Source organism: Manacus candei, unplaced genomic scaffold (assembly GCF_025592945.1).
Source record: "Manacus candei isolate 608988 ecotype Guabito, Panama unplaced genomic scaffold, ASM2559294v1 h1tg000056l, whole genome shotgun sequence".
Lineage (NCBI taxonomy): Eukaryota > Metazoa > Chordata > Aves > Passeriformes > Pipridae > Manacus > Manacus candei.
In genome coordinates, this window is record NW_026138104.1 from 1,482,707 (window position 1) to 1,507,588 (window position 24,882).

The window sequence follows — 24,882 nt, forward strand, 5'->3', positions numbered from 1 at the left end:
CCAGCACAAAAGAGAAATGGACAGACACTATTCTAGTGCAATCACAAGAAAATAAACAGACCCTAGGAGAGTTCTTAAACACTGATAACAACTAACTACAACACCAAAATGCTCCTTTAAGGTTTGTGTCAACTAGCATGCCTGAAAACAGCTGATGGGCAAGTCTTGGCAGTTAGCGAGCTTTTGGAACAGTTTCTGAAAGGCTATTTGCATGCAACCACCTCTGTAGGAGGCTAAGGAAGTACACAAGCACATGTATATAGGTTTCTCCCATGCCAGTTGGCCTCAGTGACCAGCAACATACCTACATACATCAAGTGCACCAGCAGAGAAACAGCCTTTGACATTAGTTCCCATTACCCACATATCCAGAGGAAGGCAGGTGGAAGTTGGTGGAAGATGTCATGGAACTATGTTTCATTGTCTTTCTCTTTGTTTCCTTCAACAGGAACATATTTATTTTTGTATTTCTCAATCACTTTCTAATTCTATTGCAGGCTTTGCAACAGGACTCTAGACATGAGTCCTTGGCTTGGGGCATGACCAAGGCAACTCCTGAAATGTCTCTTAAGTAGGGATATCAAACGCATTCAAATGGTAAATAGGGGTTTGTTTTTTTAAAAAAGTTTGATTAAAACTTTCAAAACTAAGGTTATTTAAATTTATAATAAAAGTATGCAAATGATATTTCTCATGAAATATAAAACTCTACAACCAGTACCTTTTTCATATCCCACACGGATACAGGGTTTTATTGACTCCTCTGTCTCTGCATCCCATCCAGCTGGTTTAGATGGCTGGACTTTCCCAGACCGATCCAGTAGCCCAAGAACATGTTGACCAATTGTCTCCTCCATTGCCACAGTTGTCTTCACAACTTCTAAAAGAATCTTCATGAGTTTTTCATTAGCCTTTTGAAAAACGTGCCTGCAGGACAGAAACTAATCAGTCCTTTGATTTTTCTCTGCTTTCAAAGTGAGTTTTTTCCCTTATACACCCTTGCAACCAGAAAAGACTTGCAGTTGAAACTGTAAAATTGAGATTTCTTTTTTAAGACTAAACCTCTCATCATGTAAATATTAAATACACATTTGCGTTAAAAGTCAGTTCTTTATACAAAATATGCAAAAAATATTTATCTATATTTCTACTTTTATCTCAGTGTTTTATCTAGTTATTCTTCATAAGCAGAGGTCTAAATTTGCCTCATATTCATTATAAACTTAATCTTTTCTCAAAGTGGCAAATAGGAAGATTGTTCCTCTACACAGATCAAAAGAGTTACAGAATAGTTGAATGGAATTATGAAATACAACAATCATATTAATATAATCTTATTTCACATATGTACATAAAATGTGTATACAAATACATGTGTATAAATAATGTTTATGATTTTACGTGAGTGTAATACGAAATACATAGTAAAAGAGGTTAAGATTTGTCTTGTCCTCTATGCCATTACATCATTACACTTTATAAAAAATAAGACACTGTTTAACCTAAAGTATGTAAACTTAGAAATATGATTATCTAGAACAAAAGATGCCTATTATCATCAGTCAGAATAAAGCTTATAAATTTTAACTTAACAGCAAGAACACGATTATCAAAATTGAACAAATATAATGTTTTTCTATCAGTTCTAAGCACCTTTCTTTAGAAAGAAGAGCTGAAGGTGTTTCATCAGGCTTTCTTCCCCCGTCTTCAGGCTCAAAGATCTGCTCTCTCACGTTTTGGTTTTCATTTTCATTCTGGGTAAGTTTTGACAGAGGGAGAGAAGACAAAAAGGACAGAAATCCTGTCATGTCAGAATCAACATATTCTTCTTATATGCAGTAGAATATGAAATTTAAAACCTAAATTAATTGTGGGTTTTTTTTAATAAGCTTCTGCTTATTCAAGAAATCAAAAAGTACTCTTCCAATGGAGAAAAATTAACTAAAACATTAACAAAAAGAAACCAGGAAATCCAAGGCAGGGTCAATTAGAAAGAACTTTGTTACACTGATAAAATAGTTGTTGTATTTTCTGTTGGTGTTGCTATAGCAATATGAAAATGTGAGTTTACCCGAGCAAATAGTTGTAGTAATAATCCCCACCTTTAAGCTGTTCAACTAGCTTCTGCTTACCTGAAGTAAAAAAAGCTATGCCTATCAGTATCACCTCTTGGATCTTAAAACCTGCTCTGTTCCAGCAATACCCAATACCTTCTAGAAAAATATATTACATGAAAAGAGTAGCAGCAAAAAGGAATCTTACTGGTTTTACATGCCATAGCTGCCAAGAAAGTCAAAGTCCATATTTACCTCTGTCTGTGTGCTGCTGTTTTGTAGCTCACAAAACAGCCTCTCTTTTCCGGGTACAGAACGTTGTTTTAATGATTCCAGTTCTTCTAAAAGCATTCTCTCTCTCTCTGCAACCAGGTTGTCATTCTCCATTGAGACACGCTAAGAAAGAGGAGTTACAGAGGCACATGCAATTTTTTAAGCTTCTGAGTAGTGAGTCCTGTCACTTTTAATTTTTTACATATTTTGCACAATGAAATTTCAGCTCATCTCTTTAAATCATTACAAAAACACTGAAAGCTTTCTAGAATGGAATACAGCTAATAAGTACTTAAACCTTCTTCAAGATTTTTGTACCATTTTTATGCTTTTCAGGAAACACAAAGGTCATAATGCAAACTGGTGGGAATTTCTGGATATTACATGCTATGATACGTTTTGCAGAAGAAAAAAGATGATAACTTATTTTTATAAAAAGCCTACATGTACTCTCTTTCAGAAGAGCTAGAAGTGTTCATGGCTTAAACACGATGCATACATTCATATGCAGTTCTTAGGAACATACATCCTTGGCATTAAAAGCTGGAAAAAAGCCAGCAGCTAAGTTCTACTTAATGATTTTTATCAGTTTCAGGAATTTGCGGCCCCTGACAAAGTTGCAGTAACAAATTGGAAAAAAGGTAAAAGGAGGAAGTATATATATATTGAAAGGAAAGATTATCAGGATAAATGATTTTATGATACCTACAAAGCAGCTAGGAGAAACAGACAACCTGCCATTGCTGAAAAGGATTCCGAAGATAAAAGTGACTGCCTTTCTAGATTCCCCAGCTCCTTGAGCCCAAACTTAAGCAGAGCAGAACCAGGTTTGGAGAAGGTCTGAAACTCCACTCCACAGTGAGAGCAAAGAATTTTAGAATTCACTGATTACTATCTTTATGTGCATTATGGTAATGTTACATCGTTGAAATTAAATCAGAGTAAGATGAATTCTTCTGAATTCTGTTAACTTTGTCTGTCAAGGGAAGTATTTATATACATGTTTGAAAGATATGTATATAAATGACATTATTTTTGAAGACTTCATAATTAAGATAAACTAACGAGTTTCATGACCATACTTACTGCAGGCTTTGAATAGACACTGAGAGATGGCAAGTTAAGCTTAAAAAGGAAAAGAAACATTGATGTTTCCTCCCAATCCCCACAGATTTTGTTTCATTCTAGAGGTGGTAAGGACTTATCTCCCAGAACTCGGGGGAAAAAAAAGTCAAAACACATTGTTGCGGGAAGCCATTGGTACTGTACAAGTGGGAATGAGGAAAAATGAAGAATTTTATAGTATTTCTAGCTATGGCTGGTGGCTTCACTGATGAAAATGGTTGCTAGGCCTGCATCCTGCACAGGGCCATGTATCTGGCCATGATTGACAAGGTACCACCCTCACTCACTCTCTCTTCTGGCCACTATGCAGCACTGCAGTTTTTCTCCAGGTTTACAGAAGTCCGAATTGATCCATCTCTGACAGAGCTTTGATTAAAGAAACTGGTCTTCTACATGCATATCTGTGTCCATATACACACACATGCAAACAGATACGTGTGTGCACACAGGTGTGTATGCATGCACATAGTAAATATGTGCATTTCTCTCAATATCTCTCTCCCTACAGATTTAAAAGTACAAATAAATATAAATCTGCCTGGTGATGTCCCTTTGTTAACACACGTTAACTCACTGAGTCAAACTGCACATTACCTCAGCTAATTGCACTTTAAGATTCTCAAGCTCTGCTAAGAGTTGATCTTGATTTTCTTTCTGACGTTCCATTTGCTGCATGTGCCCCTGTCTCAATAATTCTGTTGCCTGTTGATGTTCCTGATATTGCCGCACCAGCTCCTGTCGCATGTCTTCCAAACGCTCCTCATATAACAACAGCTGGCTGGATGTTTCTGTGTCTGATGCTGTCATCTCAACGTAGTGCTGAAACATTGGAGCTATTTTAGCATTTTATGTTCAACAACCATTTCTACTAAATATTCAAATAAATTTTAGAAAATACTTTCGCAAATAAAAGTAATTATCGTGGAAGCGTTACTGTGTTGCCTGCTTCTTGGAAGGTTCAGGCTTAGAATTATTCTCCATTTAAAAGACAAGTTTTTCCCAATAACTTAAGCTTTTTATGACTGCTTTTTACTTTATTTATTCCAGCTAACCTCCACTCCATGTTTGTGAAATGCTAAATATATGCTCTATATATTACTTTTATAATTTTTGTGTTCAGCTGATATCCTTTGTCACAATGGACTCAAACTGGTTAGGGACTATTTTTAATATGTTTAATGTACAAAACACTAGAATTTAACCTAGCTTACAAAAAGTCTTTAAACCACTTATTGTCTGCAATGCAGTTTTATCCATGAATGGAATCACCCATTTTCATGTAACCAGTGTCATGTTCCTTTCATTAGGCATAGCACACAGAAAAGAAGGGTAGATAATTTAGAGCTGAAGCTGTCAACCCTTTGAAAGGGAAAGAGAAATATTTAAATGGAATTTTCATCCTAATCTATTTGTTAGCCATTTTCTCACTGAAATGGACTGTATACCCATTGGAAAGATTATCCAGACATAGTGTTATGCACTGTCAATATTTTTATTTTTTTTTACACTTACCGTTGTTTCTTCTGCTGCAAGACTTTTGACATGGGAAAAAAGTTCTTCAGAAGTCACTGATTTATGTGTGGTCTGTCCTAGCATGCTATCAGGGCTGCTATTAGAGTGAAGCTGTTCTCCAAGTGAGTTGATCTCTCCAGACTCTTCACTGAGTTCCTTGCAAAGTGATTTCAATTCTTCTTCATGTTTACTGCCTTTTTCCGTTGCTCTTCTAAGAGGGCTGTCAACTTCTTCTTCACCATGTTGCTTTTTAATTTCAAAGTGTATTCCCTCTTGATGTACAATCTGTGTTGGTGTTTCTTCCTTCTGCCTAGCGATTCCTGACAATTCGGTCTGTTTGGCAAATGCTACACTCATTGACACAATTACCTGAATAAATCAGGGAAGTCTATATTAGTTTATGTTTCACATCTCCTGTTGCTGAAGAAATCTCATTCATGACCACCAATAATACAAATATAAGTACTAAAAGTTGTGAACTATAATTGTATTTTTTTAAAGAGGAAAACAGAAAGGTAAAAGAACAGAGACATCTTGTCAATCTCATAAACGGTCACATCTTAAAATACAGACATGATGTATTTAAGGTAGTTTAATAAACTATGATGCTATTTTCAGTTACAATAGATTATTTAGCACAGAATTATCAAGTTCTTCTAAAGAAGACCCTATTAGGTCATTTTAAAAAGTCTTCGCATACTGACATAAGAGCAGCTGTGCTACGCTTTCTCTAACCAAGGATCCTTTGTAAAAGTTTGACTGACATGGAATTTTTGGCTGTAGAAAGAAAGCAGTGCCATGTGCTTGATACTCAGCACAGGAATTTTACTTGACCAGAAAGAAACTGCTGGCATTAACTGGCTGCAGTTGCAGTTACAACAGGCTGGTAACTTCTGTATTGCCAAGTATCTCCTTCTAATACAAATAAACTCCTTTTCCAACCATGTGAGCAATTCTTTTCTAGATTTAGAATACAGTTGTTTATAGCATAAGCTACAAAAAGTGTGGAAAAAAATAGTATAATAAATACAGAAGTGTTACACTTGAAAACACCTAACTCTTCCTTGTTTGTGAGTTTGTCTCTTGAACTTAAACAGTTCCTAACAAAACCCAGCAGCCAATCATGCACTTTGTTTCCCCATAAAGAAGGGTTTCCTTGGCAGCAGATAAGAGAAATGGAACTTTTACTCCAAAAATGTGGATTCCTTAAATTAATGTCATCACCCAGTGCTGGCTATAACATTCTTCTTAGCTCTGATTACAAACCTTTTTACTAAGTTTTCCCTCCCCCCCCCCCAGTCTTTAATTTATGTTCATTTTAATTTTTATTTAGACCATGAATAACAAAAGTAGAAATAATTTTTCACTCTGAAAAGTGGAAACTTTTCTGCAAGTCAAAAAGTAAGTAAATCTACAAACAAATTCATATACTCTACCTATAAAATCTTAATTTTACTTTTTGTGTTTTAGAGAAAGTCACTGGATCCAAAGAAAAACAATGCATTTTACACAATATATTGAAATACACAACAATATATGACCAGAAAATAGTATGGAACAGTCAAGTGCAAAATCTTTTGAACTGATGAGCATCAGCATACACTATTGCAACTGTTTTAATTGTCAGAAATGGCAATTGAAAAATGACAGTATTTTTAAAACAGATTTTAAAATAATAACTTAAAAATAATACCTTTGCTACTTCTTCTTCTAATCTTTCTTGGTACTGCTTTTCTAGTAACTGAACAACATCCAGATCATTTCGCATTTCAATCTCCCTACCAAGCTGTAAGAAAAACATGAAATCTTAGATCATGTATTTGTGATTCTATTTCACCATTTCAAGCTTCAATCTGACAAGACATTTTTTCCTCAACTGGGCTTTCATACAAATCATATAATTTTGTACTACAACATAGAAGAACTGGGTAAAAGACTTTGCCTTGTTTTTACTTCAAAATGAATTTTAAAAGTTGAGTTTGCAACAACTCTTCTTCCAGCACTATTTGAATTGCCAATGCAGTGAAACCAGGCCAGCAAGCACAGATCACAGTACAAAACAGCATCACTATTTTGCAAAATGCAGAATTTTTGAGCCAGGTTTCCAGCACTACTAGGGGAGGAATGCATGGGTTATTTCCCATTTGCATTTGGTCTCTTAAATTCTTTGGGATTACTTTTTCAAAATTTCTCCTAAACTGTGCAGCTATACTTCAAAAGTACCAGGACTTCACTTAAATTGCTCTTCTTTCATAACTAGTGTTTAAAGAAAAGTCACAATATTTTAAAGAGTCCTGAAGAAATCCCACAATTTGAACACTAACTCTCTTCCACTTTGGTAAGAAGCAGCCCCACCTAAATGTCTTGTTTCAGAGATAAAATAAATTACAATAAATAAATAAATAAAATTAAACCCAGGACCAATAAAGCAAGTTTTATTGCTCATAATTCCCAGTCCATATTTCAATTTCATCCTAGAACCCAAAGCAGCTAAATTTTATCAACCATATGTTCATTAGCTGTCAAATGAGTTATACGATACCTCCAGTGCTTTATCTGTTCTTTTCTGATGAAGATTTTCCGTGCACTTTATTTTCCTGAAGACTTCTTTTAACTTTCTTTCTGAATCTGTAGCTACACTAAAAAGGTAGAAAAAGCAGAGAGGGGAAATAATTATTAAAATAATAATAATTAAAAAAATCAGTATTTCATGGTCCATGACTTGGTGAAAACCAGAATGTGTTAAGTGGATAAAAGCTTCACCACAAAGTTTAGTGCTACAAATCATTCTAGAAAATCACTAATTTCAGGTAACTATGTCTACACAAAATGTCTTTAGAAGTAACGTATAGTGCCTGGAGTTTCGAGGGTTAAATGTGGTCTGTTGAGTTGAAGTTTTGAAATTACTGCTATAAAGCTCATATATATGAAATTACATTTATACATTATTCCAATTATTAAATCTTCCTCTATTAACTATAAATGCTGCACTACTTAATTTGCAATGTTTATGTCATTTCTTTGCAAGACTCTTAACAACTCCAAAGGAACAAAACCACAGAAGAGCAATGTGTTTATAGAGAATTTCTCAAATTTTGAAATAAAACACACAGCTTTACAGGAATGATTATTTAAAACATGTTTGGTATACAGTGCAAAGATGTCTGCATTCAAAACCTGATGAATACCTTGTGTGGTCAGAGGACACCTCAGCACTCTCAAGCTTATCCTGCATATGGGCAATCTCTGTAGTGTACCTCTCTTCGCTTTCTTTCAGCTGCTGTTGGAAATAGGACCGGAGGTGTTCCAGTTCTTGAGCATGCTGTTCCTCAAGTTGTTTTTTAAGGTTCCCTATCTCCTTCGAACAGTATTCTTGAATTGTAGGATCTACATGTAGGTTATTTGATGGGGGGGGGTGAGGAGGAAAGAAATGACATTGAATTAACTTCCTCACAAGTATTTAGCAGTGATGGACTGCATAATTAATGTAACTAAAAACCAGTTTCTGACACCCTATCAATTACTTTTCCATAACAAAGAATGATAACCTTATCTTCCATTTTGCAAAATTATATTTGATATGGGTAACAGAACTTTAATTATGGAACACTGAAAAAGATTAAACCAAAACTGTTTCACAGAATACAATTCTGAAATATTTTAGAGATTGAAGAAAATCAGACTATTGTACTACAAAATCTGAAAAAAACTCTTATGTGCTTCAAGCTGTAGTAAGCCATGAATCAGTTAAAATTCAAAGTCATTGTCTTTTCTCTCTCTCTGAATATATATATATTAAAAACAGCATATGTATCTTTTTACCCATTAGACTCTGTGAAGGAATCTTCAGACTTTCCTTTCTTGTTTCCAGATGGATAGGTTCCTCTTCTTTCCTTCCTTCTGAAGAGGATAGCCATGGTTCTTTGACCTAAAAAATAATCAAGTTAATGCAATTAAGAACAATTTGTCTAGCAATAACGCAAAAATTTTAACTGCAATTATAAACATGTAAGAAAGGTTGGTGGCCAATGCACAAGAGAGTGTAACCAGTAAAACAATGTGTTTTATTTCATTGTCTGAGTGACCCAGTATACATTTATATTTATTTAACTAGCCCGTGCAGAATGTTCACTGTAAATCTCAAACTCTTCTCTTCGGATATAAACTGTTAAGTTATAATTCCTCTGACTCCAGAAGCACTATATTTCCTCTCCAAGGAGAGGAAGACACTAATATCCTCCTCTCAGGCCAAAGATGCAGTTTCCACATACAATTTTTTTTTGAACATATATATCCATGAATACACGTGACCTGCAACCATGTCTAGATATAATTGGCTAGTGTACTGTATTTAATGCATGGAAGTACCTAACTCAAATTTTACTGATAATATTTGTCTTTAGGGATCCTAGGCCTCTGAGATGTCTGTAAAATTTTGAAGCAAGGAAGACAATCTTGGCAGAAGAGGATCAGATGAGGGAACAAACTGGACATGGAACAATTTGGTGGTGCCTAATGGGATACACCAAGGAGTGTTGAGGTAGCTGGTCCATGTTATCGTGAGGCCATTCTCCATTATCTTTCAAAGGTTACAGTGATTGAGGGAGGTTTCTGAGCACAAGATATCAGGTGATATCAGAACTATTACTATTACCATAATACTATTTAACCTTTTCATTAAAGTCCTGGGTGATGGAACAAGAGTACACACTCAGCAGGTTTGCCGACCGTACAAAAGTGGGAGTAGTGGTTGACAAACCAGATGGTTTTTCTGCTCTTTCAAGAGACCTGAACAGACTAGAGACACGGGCTGAGAGGAGATCATGAAGTTCAACAAAGGCAAATGCCAAGTCCTTCAACCTAGAGTGGAACAGCCCTGTGCACCAGTACGTGCAGAGAATTGACTGGGCAGAAATGCAGCTTTGCAGAAAAGGTCCTGGGGGCCTTGGTGTGCACCAAGTCAAACAGGAACCATTAATGTGCCATTACAACAGAAGCCTCTTGGGCTGCATTAGGAAGAGTGTTTGCCACCAGGTTGAGGAAGGTGATCCTTCTTCTCCACTCAGCAGTGGTGAGACATAAAACACCTGGAGTGCTGGGTCCAGAGTTGCACTCCCAGTACGAGAGAGAAATGGACATACTGCCATGAGTTCAGCAGTGAATTATAAAGGAGATGGGAGGCCCAGAGCATTTGTCTTACAAGGAGAGTTTGAAAGACCTGAAGAAGACACAATTGCCCACAGGGCTTGTGGAGTCTCGAAATTTGGCTGGACACAGTCCTTGACAACCTGCTCTAGCTGACACTGTTTTGGGCAATGGTTTGGATTAGGTGAACTCCAGAGGTGCCTCCTAACCTCAACCATTCCACAATTCTGTGACATGGGCAGCAGCTTTCTCCATTTTATCAAATCATTGCCTTGCTCTGCCACTCAATCAGGATACATAAAGACAATTTCAAACACACTCCTCACTCATCCAGAGGGTTGAGGGAGGTGATTGTCCCACTCTATTCTGCATTGGTGCAGCCTCACCTTGAATATTGTGTGCAGTTTTGGTCACTGCAATATAAGAAAGATGTTAAGCTATTAAAGAGCGTCCAAAGGAGGGCAACAAAGATGGTGAAGGGCCTTGAGGGGAAGACGTATGAGAAGTGGCTGAGGGCACTTTGTCTGTTCAGCCTGGAGAAGAGGAGACTGAGGGGAGACCTCATTGCAGTTACAACTTCCTTGTAAGGGGAAGAAGAAGGGCAGGTACTGATCTCTTCTCTGTGGTGACCAACGACAGGATCAAAGGGAATGGCCTGGAATTGTGTCAGGGGAGATTTACGTTGGATACTAGAAAGAGGTTCTTCACCCAGAGGGTGGTTGGGCACTGGAACAGGCTCCCCAGGGAAGGGGTCACAGCACCAAGCCTGACAGAGTTCAAGAAGCGTTTGGATGGTACGCTTGGGCACATGGTGTGACTCTGGGGAATGGGTGCAGGGCCAGGAGTTGGACTCGATGACACTTGTGGGTCCGTTCCAACTCAGTATATTCTGTGATTCTGTAATTCATGAAGCAGAGAAAATTCAGATGCTCATGTACTCATATGCTACAGAAGTTTACCTGTTTACAATCCTTCATCAGCTGTGTTTGAAGTGCTTTCAGCCTGCTGTATTCTTCCATTATCTTGCGTAGAAGTGCATCCATATGTTCTTGCACAGTTAAATTACACAAAGAACCAGGGACTTTAAAAAAAGAAAACAAACATTTTACCATAAATTTAAATACAGATGATTTGTTCACAAGTTCTCCCCTAAGAATTGTCTGATAAACACTACATTATTGAAACAGGTGAAGGCCCTTCCTTATGTTTTGTAATATATGTATTTTTTTATACAGCTGCTAGCTTCTTCTACAAAAGGAGGAGGAGAAAAACCCCAAACAAACACCTTTTAATACCAATTTCCAATATAATGAAAACAGCATAAGAAAACATTAATAATAAAAAATAAGAGCATTTCAGAATAATAACGAAACCTATAAAGCACCTATTTAAGCAGACAAATTAGCATGTGAACAACTAATGGAAAATTTGCCAGATTGAAGTACTTGAAATCAGTACTTTTAACCAGCATGATAGTACAATGTCATTACCTTGAGCTTGATCTCTGTGTATTGGTAATTCTACACTCAGTTTTTCTTTCACAACAGCAGGTTTACCGCAAATTTCCTGGTCCTTATCATCAACTCCTACAGCAGCTGAAGAATGTTCATTCTGATTGCCACACAAAACCTGTACAACAAATGAAACAAAGAAAAAAGCAAAGAATTTTTTATTAATTTATCAATCACAATTCACAAAGAAAGTAAGAAAAATAGTGGGAGGAAAGTAGTATCTTGTGAGTATTAACTGCAGTGAAAATGATGGCTTAGATGTTCTGTTGAATTGTAAGAACCTAGACAATCTTTAAAGCTTCTAAAAAAAGGAACAGATATAAAAAGACTTTTCAGCTAAAACATAAATGCACACATTTTCAAATCATTATTTAATTTGGAACTGCCAAGTATTGAAATCTTACAAAGAAAGGCCTCCTTTACTAATATGGACAGCAACTTTACATTGTAGATGTTGCATTCTCATAAGCTGCAATTTTACTTGGAAGAAGGATTCCCCTACAGCAGAAATTTGTATCTTTTTAGAGATTACAGTTCCTCTTGCTCTTTAAGTGCTGAACAAATTGGATAAAAGGGTATGGCATAAGAAAACCAAGTCATGAACAGAATGCCTCATGTTTGTTGGTGCTATGTGGTCAACAAAACAGCTGCCATATTCACACTGGGCAGGCAAACAGAAGACAGTCATATGATTTCTGAAGATAATAACACTTGAAAAGAAACAGTTTGCTAAGAGCACACAGTGTTTTATTTTTAAGACTTCAGACTCAACAGACACCAAATTCAATTTACACAAATAAAATCATAATTTCTCCAGAAGCTTAACATGGAATCACACAGATCAGCAGCCTTTTTCACAGCTGTGAAACAACTAATGCTGAAAACTCTCATTCAGCTGCCACTTTCTGTTAGCTATCAGGAGTCCTGCTTAATCTCTATGTTGGATCTCAAGTAAAAAAGTTCTGCTATTCACTTTCCTGAAAAGGTGCTGAAAAAAGTCCAGCAAAGAAGGAAAAAAACACCCAAACCACAGACCTCATCCATTTGAAGTATTTTAGAATGGAAAACCATGGCTTATCATGAATGATGAAAGCAGCTTAATTTATCTAGAAATAAGTTTAATAAGTAACTTGATTCCTGGTCAAAAAGTACCTGAAAGGGCCATTGATTACTTAGACTCCACAAAAAAAAATATGGCAAAAAAGTATTATTGGTGATAGGTACTAGAATAGAGACTAAAAATATGCTTCAATTGTTGACTATAATATTTAGTTACTGAAAACACTATAGACAACAATTTTCTTAGATTCTGAGACAGTTTTAAGTCTTTGAAAGATATGCTGCAGTGGAGGGTGATAGAAAGGCTACACAAAAGGAGAAAAAAACGTCCTGATGGTTTCTCGAAAACCCCAGCACCTGGAGACACATTCCCAGAAGCTGACAAAAGGATTAAAATGAAGAAAGGAGTGATATGGAATGATATGGTCTTTCTTTACCCCTCAACATCCTGGCTGATGGGAACTCAGGAAGTGGACCCTTGGGCCTATTTCATCTATCTATCGTCCCAAAATTAGTTTATTGATTATAGCCACTCGAACTGCCTAAAGAAGAAAGGAATTAAAAAAGATTAGTATTAAACTGCCTAGAAAAGAAAGGTATTAAAACTTCTCCACGCAAAAATCAGGGAGAAGTTCCATCAACTCTGCGGAGGTAACTGATGGGCTACCTTTTTGTCCCTCCACCTTTTCAGGATACCTTGGGGTGAGTGATCACTTTAGACATATATACTAATTTTACTTTTGCTCCTTAGTATTTTAAAATTTTTACTTATTACTTCGTTGTAAGTTGCTTTTGCTTTAGAGTGTGTATTTAAGTTTTTTGCCTTACTTATTCTTTGTAAGTCGTTTTACATCTCTGTAAGTTGCTTTTGCTTTAGTGCTTGTGCTTTATTATACTATTAAATAGTTTAAGTGTGTTTTTGCAGTTAGACCCTGTTCCAGAAACAACAAACCTCATAAACTTTCACAAATTTGTATTAATAAATGTGTTATTTCGTGAACTGTTAGAGTGAGTCCATTTTTAGGTGCTGACAGTTTCACTGGCGGCAAATAACTCATAGGAGAAACCTTCTGAGGGGTTTTTCTACCACTATTAAGTGCAGTCCTTATATAAAAAGGTATCAAATGTCCTGCCTGTCTCAGCGAACCTGTTAAGCGAAGGGTCTCATTAAGTGAGATGCTAACAGACTCTTTTGGACATTAAAGGCTTTGATCTCGGGGGGGGAGACACTGATAATACAAAAAAAAAAAAAGACAAAAAGTAAATTAATATGGGTTGAGCAGAAAATTCTTCTTTTCTGCTCCTTTTAACGTGACGTGCAGCTAAGAAAGAAATGACTACCTTATTGCAGATATAAGAGCTGATGACCTATGCATCAATATGTGTGTGACATCAGACTGTTATAAATCAGAAATAGCCAGAGACACAGAGAAAGGAAAAAAATACTTCCAAACTAGTACAGATGAGACAAACGTTAGCTAGAAGATTAAGACTAGGTACAAGACAAAAGCATTGTCTAGACAAGGACATAGCAAGTTTAGGGAAAAAAAAAACCAACAAAAACCCCTTGCACTGCTATTTTGGAAGCTCAGGTTTAGCAGTCTCTATTTTCAGACCAATGCAAAGAGAAAAGCTGCAAAGAAAACCTGTAAAGACAATGTAGAAAAATATGAGGATTCTCTGTACACATAATTTTTTGTTTCCAAAATTTTCATTTTAAAAAAAGGCTTTTTGTTAATTCTTACCTGAGCAAGCCTGGAACATTCCTCAGTTACAGCTTCATTGAGTTTTTCTATAAGTCTTTGTGTAGATTTCATGTCATCATCTATGAATACAAATTATTCACATTATTTTTAAACACTAGATGGAAACCAACTTTTCAAAGGCCTAATTTCCTGCACAGTGAGACTGCCTTTTCAGTTTTTAGAAATGCATAGTTTTTGTTCCCCTCTTTCTTGTTCCAAGACATGGAATTCAATTATTATGGTTGAGCTGCATGTTCAAGAGTAGCAAGAGGCTTTGTGTGTTAGTGGCCTCTAGAAAGATACAACTACAGAAACGTATTAGAGGGCAAAGAACTTAATGCCAAAAATTTACCCAAGAGCAAATCATGGGATGACAGTAAAAGCAAAGATAGAAAACCATCATGATAACGTAAAAGCTCACTGAGGCAAAAAGTTCTAGTAAAGTTTACTTAACATGGGCAGGAAGTCAATACAGGAATTCAAAGAACAGAGAACAGAACAAGTCCAAAAATATTTTGTTGATGTATTTACTCATTATTTCACCTTACAGGTCAATCTATTATATAGTCCTTTAAAATTAATGGAGCTAATAGAAATAGAAAATGATGACCTGTAATACTTTTTATTCCCTATTTTTTTATATACTGTTTTTTAAAAGTTCCCTGAGTAATAGACTACAGGCGATGGGTAAACAATTTGATACAAAACCACTTCAAAGTGTTCTATAAAAACAATTTATTGGACAGTTACACACACAAACTCTTGTGCTTGTTTGTTTTGTCGGGTTTTTTAAGACACTGTTTTTCATATGAAGATCTTCACTCAAAATTTCGGTCAAGTTACCTGTTTGCTGAACTTTCAAGGTCTGGAGCTCCAGCTGATGCATTTTTTTAAGATCATTTACCTCTTGTAGATGACTGTGAACAAGTTCCTCTTTAAGACTGCAAAGTGCACTTTCTTTTTCTGCTTTCAAGTATTCACGAACCTGGTCTACATGAGCTGAATAAACCAGGGATAGGCAAATCCGCTGTGCTTCCATTTGTAGCTGTAAATCAGTCTTTGAATAAAAAGACACATTTTACAAAAAGTGAGAAACAAGAAAACAGAAAGTCCCATCTTTGCAAATTTTTGCAATTAATAATGTGTTGAATGGAATGCTGCACATACGGTATGCATTAGGGTAAATTTAAACATGTAGCATTAGGGTAAATTTAAACATGCATTATTTGGAAAATTGAGTTTTAACAAAATAACAATCCTTTTTATATTGCCTGCAGTTCATTTACAATACCAAAAAATACAAGCAAAATTGCTCCAGCAAAACTTAGAGACTGGTTAGAATCACACGATATGCATTATTCCTCCTGCTCACTTCCAGATACGTTTCTTAAGAAGTGATAACCACATATACACAAAAATTTTGATAATGTAATATTAGTATTTCATAAGTTTGATATTTCAAAAATTTGAACAAGATGACTGATGAAGTTTCATTATTTTTTACATTGTTTGAATGAGCACTTAGAGAACTGAAAAGCTATTCACAGAATAAAAACTTACCTCCTGAATAAGTTTTCCCCTCATGTAAGTGAAACACTACATCAAAATATGAAGTGCCCTACTCATCTTCTCCTTACCTTTTTTTTGTTGTTGTTAATTAAATCTAAGGGAAAAAGTGTTTCTTTCAGTGAAAAATACCATCCTCATACACATTGACCAGAATTACAATCGCATTCATTCATGTAACCCCTTTCAATCACTGGTCACAGTGACATGCACACACACACGACACACACCTGTACTTCAAAGCAGCTAACAGGAAAAATACAATGCAAATTTCCAAGTGCAAGCTCCTACAAATTCTCATAGGCAAATTATTTTCTATACTGTCTTATGTAACATACCTGTTCTGATTTTAAGGCATCCACTTGCTGCTGAAGATTATTATTTTCACTTTGTGTAATGGCTGTTAATGATGCTTCATCTGTCAGCCTGTCTGGCATCCCACGTAAATGTTCTACAAGAGACTGCTGTTCTGGTTTCAGCAGTTGCTGGACCTCCTTTCTTTTTGTTACCTCATGACTCCTATCTTTACCCAAAGCTAGATTTCCCCTTACATTTATTCCTTCATCAGTTTTACTCCTAGGACCAGGGGGTTTATTTCTACTTTCAGATGCTGTAGTAGCAGTCTTCAGAGATTTTCCTTTAGAGCATTTTGTCTTCGAGTCATTACTACTACTATTTCCTTTCTGAGCACGGCTATTTATGACTTCTAGTTCTTTACACTTTGCTAGAATTTGCTCTTTCTCATCTTTTAAGGATTTGATTTTTTCATTTAAATGACAAATTTCACTATCCCTTGACTTTAATTCTTCAGACAGATCAGAAAGTCTTAGGGACAATTCCAGTTTCTCACGCTGAGTCACCTCAAGCTTTTCCATTAGTTCTGTTGCATCTTTCTCAACAACTTCTCCAGCCTCAAATGTGTCTGCCCTGGACACCTTGATTTCTTTACTTCCTTCAAAACCACAAGTTTTAGTTTTAAATAAACCTGGTCTATTACTTTGTAAATGGTGAAGTTTTTCATTCAAAGCTTTGAGTTTGCTTTTATATTCAGCTTCCTGCTTCATCTTATTCTCTTCTAATTCCGTTTTTGCCTTCAGAAGAGTTGCACATTGTTTCTGTAGCTCTTTATAATTAGCTTCAAGTTTTTTCTCAGTAAATGAAAAGGCACTCTTTTGCCTTTCACTATCCTCTTGGAGTTGACTGTTTTGGTTTTTAAGTTGCTCTTTTTCAGTAATCAGCTTCTCTATTCTTTTTTGCAAGTCCAAAACTTCTGTCTCAGAGCTAACACTACTGTTACAAATTATGTTTTCTTCAGAGCTTACCAACATACTTTTTAATTTCTCTTCCAGAGTTTCATTTTTCCCCTTAAGAACACTATTTTGGGTTTCTAGTTCTGAACATTTTTTTTGAAGGCTATCCTCTCTCTCCCTCATTTGTTCCTGCATCAATTCAGTTTTAAGCTGCAGCTCTTGAATTTCTTGTTCAAGGGTACCCTTCTCTTTTTCCTCTTGCCTAAGCACTTCAATCTCCTTCTGCAGTTCATGTATTTGAAGTGTCATTTCTTCAGATTTAGAATTTACAATAGACTGCTGTAAGTCTTTCAGGTTCGTAATCTCTAATATCAACTGATTTTGCTTTGTGATTAAGTTGTCCTTTTCATATTGCATGGCTTCTATCTTTTGACTCATTTCATTTTGTACCTCATCTAATTGCTGTTTATGGTGCATATTCAAGTTATGTTTAAGGCTTTCCATATTTACCATGTGCTCATTTTTTAAGTCTTCTTTAAGTCTGGAAAGTTCCTCTTCATGACTAAACAGAAGTTTTGTTCTCAGTCTCTCTAATTCTGCTTCTTGAGATTCTGCCATTCTGTCCAAAACTGCGTCCTTCTCCCTTTCTAGCATTTCCAGTTTTATTTTGTAATTTGTGACTTCTGCCTCATGTTTTAATTCCAAATCCTTCCTAAATTCAGATGCAGAAGCCAGTTGAGTTTTTAAATCTTCAATCACAAACTGGTATTTTTCAGCTTCATTTAGTCTACATTCCATATCCACTATAGTTTGCTTGGCTCTTTGAACCTGCTCTCTTGAAAAATTCAGTTCTTGGAGAAGATCTTCAATTCTAGTTTGCTGAAGAGACTTCTCTGCTGAAATTAATTCCATCTGTTGTGACAATTCTTGCTTTATTTTTTCCCTTTCCTTATCAGCATCTTGCAATTTCACATTCAATTCATTAATTTTAATATTCATTAAATGCATTTGATCTTTATTAACATTCTCATTCAAAGACAGACTTGAAGTTTTCTCCAATTCTACTTTTTGTTGCAAAAGACGCTGCTCTATTTCCACCGCATGTTGCTTAATTAATTCTTGCTTCATTTGTACAATCTGCTGGCCGTGCATTTCATCTAATTCAGCCTGAAGTTGTGCCAGTCTCCTTTGTGTTTCTAGTTCCATTCGTTGCACAATGTCAGCTTCAGACTGGCTGTCTTTATAACATCGTTTCTGCAATTCTTCCACAGTTCCCATTAATTGTTTTATTTCATCAGAACATTGTCTTTCTTTCTGTTTGTAGGTGGTAAGTTCAAGTCTCATATTAGTTATCTGCTGGTTCTTTAGTGAAATCTCTTCTTTTGATTCTTCAAGTAATTTGCTGACATCTGATAATTTTTCCATAAGATGAAGTGAATTTTTTTCTTCTTCCCCAAGTTTTGCTTCCAGTTCTTCAACTAATGCTTCTTTTTCTTGTATTTTACTCAAATCTTCTCCCTCGTTTTTCTGTTTTTCCTTTAAAAAATGAGAAAAACCATGTTCTTATTTTTAGCTAATTATATGAACACGTAAGAACATTTACAGACTTGGCTATTTAGCCTTTTTTAGAATGCTAACTGATAAAAAATAAATATATATTACTTTTTGACCTCATTTGGAGGTTTTCCGTACCCTTGGAATAACTGAGAATCCCTACCTCATCTTCATCATCATTTCCTTTCTCCTCCCCAGTCCTCCCTGCCTCCCCCACCCTCTCTTATCACTTCTAATGACATTTAATTTTTTAGGTGCTTTTAAAATGTTTTTCATGAAGGATAATTAGAAAAAGTACATGAAGAAAAAAATTTCCTCTTTCCTTAAAACAGAAAAGATTGTTCAAACAAGTAATTTAAATTTTTTTTCTAAAATAATGTCATTTAATGAAGGCATTCTAACATGTAGTATAGTTTCATATTTTGCTGTATATATTTCTGCAACTTTTAAAAGCATAATACACAAAATTGACATAAAATTTTCAGTTTTAAAATTATACACATATTATGTGTTAATTAACAGAAACAGTCCTAAAATCTTCATAAGCATTTTACACAACACACTCATTATCTGTGCTTTGGCCCTTATATTTCAAAGGAACTACAAAATTCTGAAAAGAGTCTAGGAAAAGAGATCTGTGTAGCAAGGAACATACCATTTCGTATCTTGTGATTTTCTCTTGAAGACATGTTATCTGTTCTTCAAATTCTTCATTCTTTTTTTGATAATTCTTTAGCAGACATTCTTGTTCTTCTAGCTGTTGCTGATGTGAAAGTATCTGTTGCTTGGCTTGCAATAAATCAGCAGCTGTGCAACTATGGCTGCTGTTCCTTAGGGCTTCACTTGCCTGCAACTTGAATGATAAAGAATAAAACCTAAAATACATCACGTTTTTCAAAACCAGCTTGCACTACGTACAGAAAGAGTGATCTTTACTTTCTTCTTCCATATTGCAAGCCCAAAGATTATTGCACAAATTTCTAAGTTATTTTGGAGGAACTGAAATATCCTTAATCATTTGGGATGGCTAGCCAATAGAAAGATATTTAATATTAATTAAATATTAATAGTAAGCTAACATAGGAGAGCAGTGTCTCAGAAACATTACTAAGCAGTAAAATCAACTAGTTGCAACTACTGAGCCCAAAATCAGAGTTTGAATAGTAAAAGCTCAGGCTTCAGAATATAGCCTGCTTGAATCTGAAAATAAGCTATATAATGTGCTTAAACAGCACAGAATACTACAATATTCAACTGCAACACTGTAAGCTGTAGTCTGAGTGTTTGTAGCACCTCAATCACCATACTTTTTAGAAGAAATGTTTTTCTGAAGCTTCACTTTCTTATTTAAATTACCTTCTAATAATACCACAAAAGGTAGATTTTATCTAAAAATATAGGATGGACTGCAGCATGGCATAGTGTCCCATGTAAGTTGATGGCTGGATCTCTTGATTTCAAAGGGAAAATGTCAGGAAAAGGGAAAATTTCTGCACAAAGCTTTGAGAACTAATTACACAAGTGTTTTTCCCCAAGATAACTGCCATAATTCAGTATTTATCAGAAGCTACTACCACATACTAGGAAAGAAAACAGACTAATCTTTATAATTTCATAGTTAATTATTAAAGTAAATCAGGTACTATAACAACAACAGTAGGACCAGTAAAAGGTCTGTCGATCTATACAGAGACTAATTCTTCAAAAATGCACAAAAAATTGTGTGCTTCTGCAGGAAGTAGCTATTTATGGAGTCTCCAAAGCAACATCTATTTTCAAACCCAAATAAATATTGGTAGCTCTGTAACTTACATGCTGAAACTGAATTTGCAGTTTTTGACTTTGCTCAGTAAGCTCCAAGAACTCCCTCATAGTTTCATCCTTTTCTTTCCGTGCCTGTTGCAAGTTAGTAGTGAGCTGAGTGATAATGTCATCTCTTTTTTTGATAGCAGCTTCGAATTCTTGCAGCTATAAAAGATAAAATTGAAACTATTAATGCATAGAAAAGCCACAGACAAAGTAATACTAGCTAATTTTAGTTAAGTAGGAATAAGTAATCTCCATTTCAAAGATGTCATACCACTAAAGCATTTATGTTTTCACAAACTCTATTTGTAAATATTTCAGAAACAATTTCCCCCCTCCATTTAACAATATATGACCTCTCCATAAAATATAGTTAACAAATAACAAAATCTGCACTTTTAAGAAGGTTAATTAGTTAAATATATAACTTGCTTTTAAAATAAAAACATGGCCACATAAACAAACTACCATAAAGGAAGCCAGAATATCTACTAATAATGTTTCAGCAATTTTGTTCAACTACTCATGTTCTCACACTTTTTCCACAATAAATTCAAGTCTTCTGTCACTGAAAGTGCAATAAATTGCATTCATCATACTAAAAGGATGTAATAGATACCATGCAATATCCTACATTGTGAACCCAGAGGAATTATTCATAACTACATGAAAACATCAGTTCCAGCTGCAAAACTGATACAGCATATTTAATAGATAAATCTTCTGTAATTTGTAATGATGAAGAAATTATAAGAGTACAAAAAATCCTTTGCAACTGTTTTATTTTTTTCTAGGATTACACTCAAGCAGTCAGAAATTTTACAATACTAATTGGTAATATTTTTGTGTGCATTTATATAAACATGTTACTCACTTTAAAGTCCATTTTTTAATTTGAACTCTTTGAAGGCTAGTGGAAGTCTCATCTCTACATATTGCAAATTTCTTAAACCGTTAGTTACCCTCTCTAACTGTTTTGTTTACAGTCTTCCCCCACAAAATCTTCACTGAGTTATGTGATGAGTCTTGGATGCTAACAGTAAAATACTTCCAGATAAAGTTTATTGATTTAGAGGACAGGGACATAAAAACCAAAAGTCTCAACCAAAAAGTCTTTGCCTAGTGAAACTAGGCAAAGAATTTGAGGAAATTATTTTAAAGTTCTTTTCAGAACACTGGAGTGAACTCCTACTTTAAAAGCACGGGCCTTGTGGAAATAACAGATGTTTGTTACAGTAGAGAAAATTAGGCACAGATCAGGAACATAAGTGTGTCACACCTTTGCCTTTGCATCTGTTCAATGAAACCAAATTAATAAATTTGTCAGCTCCACTCCACACAATGTTATATAATTTTCAACTTTCTAAATTCCATTTCTGTTCTTGACACAACAGGTAGAACTAAAGCACACAACTATCTTTCCCAATTCCCTTTTATAATTCCTTTTGTTTCTTCTGAAAAATAAACCATATGCACTTCTTGACTGAAATATTATGCACCGTACCACTATCATACAAAAATATGCTGCAACTATTAAAATATTATTGTACCACAGTCCAAAGCCCCAGATTTTAATGTACTTTTATTTTAAAAATTGTAATTATAGCCATTTAAAAAATGCAAACATTTTTACTTTCAGCTCTTTCAGAAAAAACTAACAGTAGTTACAACTTTAAGAAACTAAAATTACGCTTATTTTCTTTATTATGCTATGATTATGACTATTATGTTTAGCACAACAGATACAAGACACAATAATTGAAATTCAACACCAGATAAAACCCACTTAACTGGTGATATTGTGGAAAACACATCTATTTTCACAGTTCAGATACAAATGCAAGCAGAAAAAAATTATAACTGTGCAATAATAACGGTGAAAATAACTGAATATTAGAACTTTGTTTTGTTTTTTTCATTCTATAGTATTTTGCAAAAAAATAGGAAAACAGTGACATAACTTGAATCCAAATTAAAAGAGAGAGACAAATAAGACATGAAGCACTACAAATCACTGACTTGAGTGGGTTGTACCACTGGCTCAAAATGGAAGAATATTCCTTACTTTATAAACTAACTTTATACTTCAATGGTATTTTTAAAATAAGAAAATCTTCTCTGTAACCCCAAATTATTAGATGTTTTTAATTAAAACATTCTGACACAGTTGTTTTTGTATTTCAGGCTGTGAAGTCTGACAAACAAATACATTTTGGTTCAGTTATATTATTCCCTAGGGAGTAAAACCTGAGTTTTTTTGATCTTGGAGGAACAGGAAGGTATCAAAGACATACAGTCTTTGCCTAACTACAGATGAATTAGGGCTTTTCTTGAAGAAAATTGTCTTTCCACTCCTGATTTGAAGAAAGTCACTGGCATTTTAGTCACAAAATACAGAGAAAAAGGACACACAGCGGAAATGCCACTCAAAGTAATAGAGCACATGGTATATGATTGAAAGAAATTATGTGTAATTAATTTGACACCACACACTGACTGCATTCTGAACAGCTGCCATTAAGTGTGAACTCTTTCTGTTGATGCTCTGCACTTTTGCATGTAAGCAAACAGCAAGTAGAAAGCAACATAAGGTAATTATACCTGTTGCAATCCTTCTGTACCATAGGCTGCCCTCATTTCTTCTATCTCTCTGCTTAGTTCTTCAATCTCTTGTTGTTTCCCAGTCAATTCATTCTCCATCACCGCTAGCTGCGTGTGAGAGTGCTGCATTCCATGCTCTGAACGAATCTCTCCAACTCCAAATTCTTCTTCCTAAATCAATCCAAGTTCCTTTACACACCATTTTTTATGTTTTATCACAATAAGTAAAGTCAAATATTATATTCTGTACCAAATGCCGCCTTAGAACATTAACATACAATACAGCATCAAAGATCTTATTGCCATAGTAACCTCCTTTGTTAATATAATTCACACCTCAAAAGCACTGACATAAAGCAATTCTGCTTTATAATCTTAGCCTTAATAGATGGAGTAAATTGGCTTGCATTTCAAGTTGAATGATATACTATATTAATATAGCAAACAATGCAGATGCAGAGCACAGCATGCAAAATAAAGTATTAGTCAGTAACACAGTTTTTGTTCAAAACAAATTGAGGTTTTTAGTATTCTCCATTAGTATTACAATTCAATTTGCAATACTGTACCCTGATTAAGTCTGCAGGTATAGCTGTTCTTGTCTCAAAACTGCAACCATTTACCTGTATAAAGACAATTTCTAATACATTATTTGAAATAATGCTTGATTTTCTATTTCCCATTTATTTGAATCTTATGTGGCAATTCCTTCAGACCCACAGGAATTGTTATATTTATCTCATTTGAAATACAAAATAGCTTTATATATAGCAAAATGCATCAAAGTAAGCATAGGTAACAGGTAAAACATCTAAAATTGCAAAAATAGATACTACTGTTTTAAAACAAAAATCTTATTACAAATCTAAACGTCTAGAGAAAACAAAGGAATTCAGATTTAAAGGCCAATGCAAAGCTTTATACTTTAAATTATTAAAATACAGTACTATTGCATTTTAAATTATAGGTTTAATATTTCTATATATTATTAAACATAGTTATGCTTTCCAAAAAATTTTTATACACCACAAGATTTAATCTTTCTAAAAGCCACTTTTCTCTCCATAGTGGATGAAAGACAGTATCATAGACTCTCATCCTCAATTTGAAGGAATTTTGTGAAATTGAAAAAGAACAGAAACAATACATTTGACATAAGACGTTTGAAAAAAAAATCCACTTTCACTCACCTAACATTGCAAGCCCTTTCAGCTTCTACGAGAATTTTGGTTCTACAGACTGTGCAAACCAATAACAACGAATCTCCAAAAGGCAAGTACAGGTCAAAGTAGCAGTTACAGGTTAAAAAAAAAAACAAAATGAAAAGAACATTCTGTGTACTTGTGAGGAACCATAAAACAGATAGGCAGGCTTTTAAAAGAGCAGACCAATGTATAAAAATGAGAAAGCAAGAATAGCTGTATTTCTCCTCGGAGCTGTTTATTACATCCAAGCCTGAAACAAAAATAATGGTACTAGAAATGGAAAGGCATGATAGTATTTCACACCCAAATACTATGTTTAAAACAAAAAAAAAGGAGCTGTACTGCTCAGACATCTGCCATAGCCTAGGTCAGGGCTAACTTACAAAGAACTATCATGCCTAAGGAAATCAATAAGTGCACTGTTACAAATGGGATCAATATAGTCATTGAGTTGGTATTAAGAGAACGAATAAATC

At 34.9% G+C, this 24,882-nt stretch overlaps 1 protein-coding gene across 8 annotated transcripts in view; it reads right to left on the reverse strand.

Moving 5' to 3' along the window:
• AKAP9 (A-kinase anchoring protein 9) overlaps positions 1-24,882 on the reverse strand; it is a 114,464-nt gene that overhangs the window by 49,431 nt on the left and 40,151 nt on the right. For 6 of the 8 annotated variants that reach the window (XM_051802148.1, XM_051802143.1, XM_051802141.1 and 3 more), the window contains 18 exons: positions 23,771-23,824; positions 23,202-23,372; positions 20,607-20,762; positions 19,450-19,647; positions 16,329-18,776; positions 15,268-15,481; positions 14,425-14,504; positions 11,600-11,738; positions 11,069-11,190; positions 8,787-8,892; positions 8,153-8,351; positions 7,507-7,603; positions 6,658-6,750; positions 4,965-5,333; positions 4,047-4,271; positions 2,310-2,450; positions 1,654-1,754; positions 722-927 (listed from right to left, as the gene is read on the reverse strand). In XM_051802148.1, coding sequence (XP_051658108.1) covers positions 722-927; positions 1,654-1,754; positions 2,310-2,450; positions 4,047-4,271; positions 4,965-5,333; positions 6,658-6,750; positions 7,507-7,603; positions 8,153-8,351; positions 8,787-8,892; positions 11,069-11,190; positions 11,600-11,738; positions 14,425-14,504; positions 15,268-15,481; positions 16,329-18,776; positions 19,450-19,647; positions 20,607-20,762; positions 23,202-23,372; positions 23,771-23,824 — 5,119 coding nt within the window. The remainder of the gene's footprint in view (positions 1-721; positions 928-1,653; positions 1,755-2,309; positions 2,451-4,046; positions 4,272-4,964; positions 5,334-6,657; positions 6,751-7,506; positions 7,604-8,152; positions 8,352-8,786; positions 8,893-11,068; positions 11,191-11,599; positions 11,739-14,424; positions 14,505-15,267; positions 15,482-16,328; positions 18,777-19,449; positions 19,648-20,606; positions 20,763-23,201; positions 23,373-23,770; positions 23,825-24,882) is intronic. The other 2 variants (XM_051802144.1, XM_051802147.1) reach the window with 2 other exon arrangements.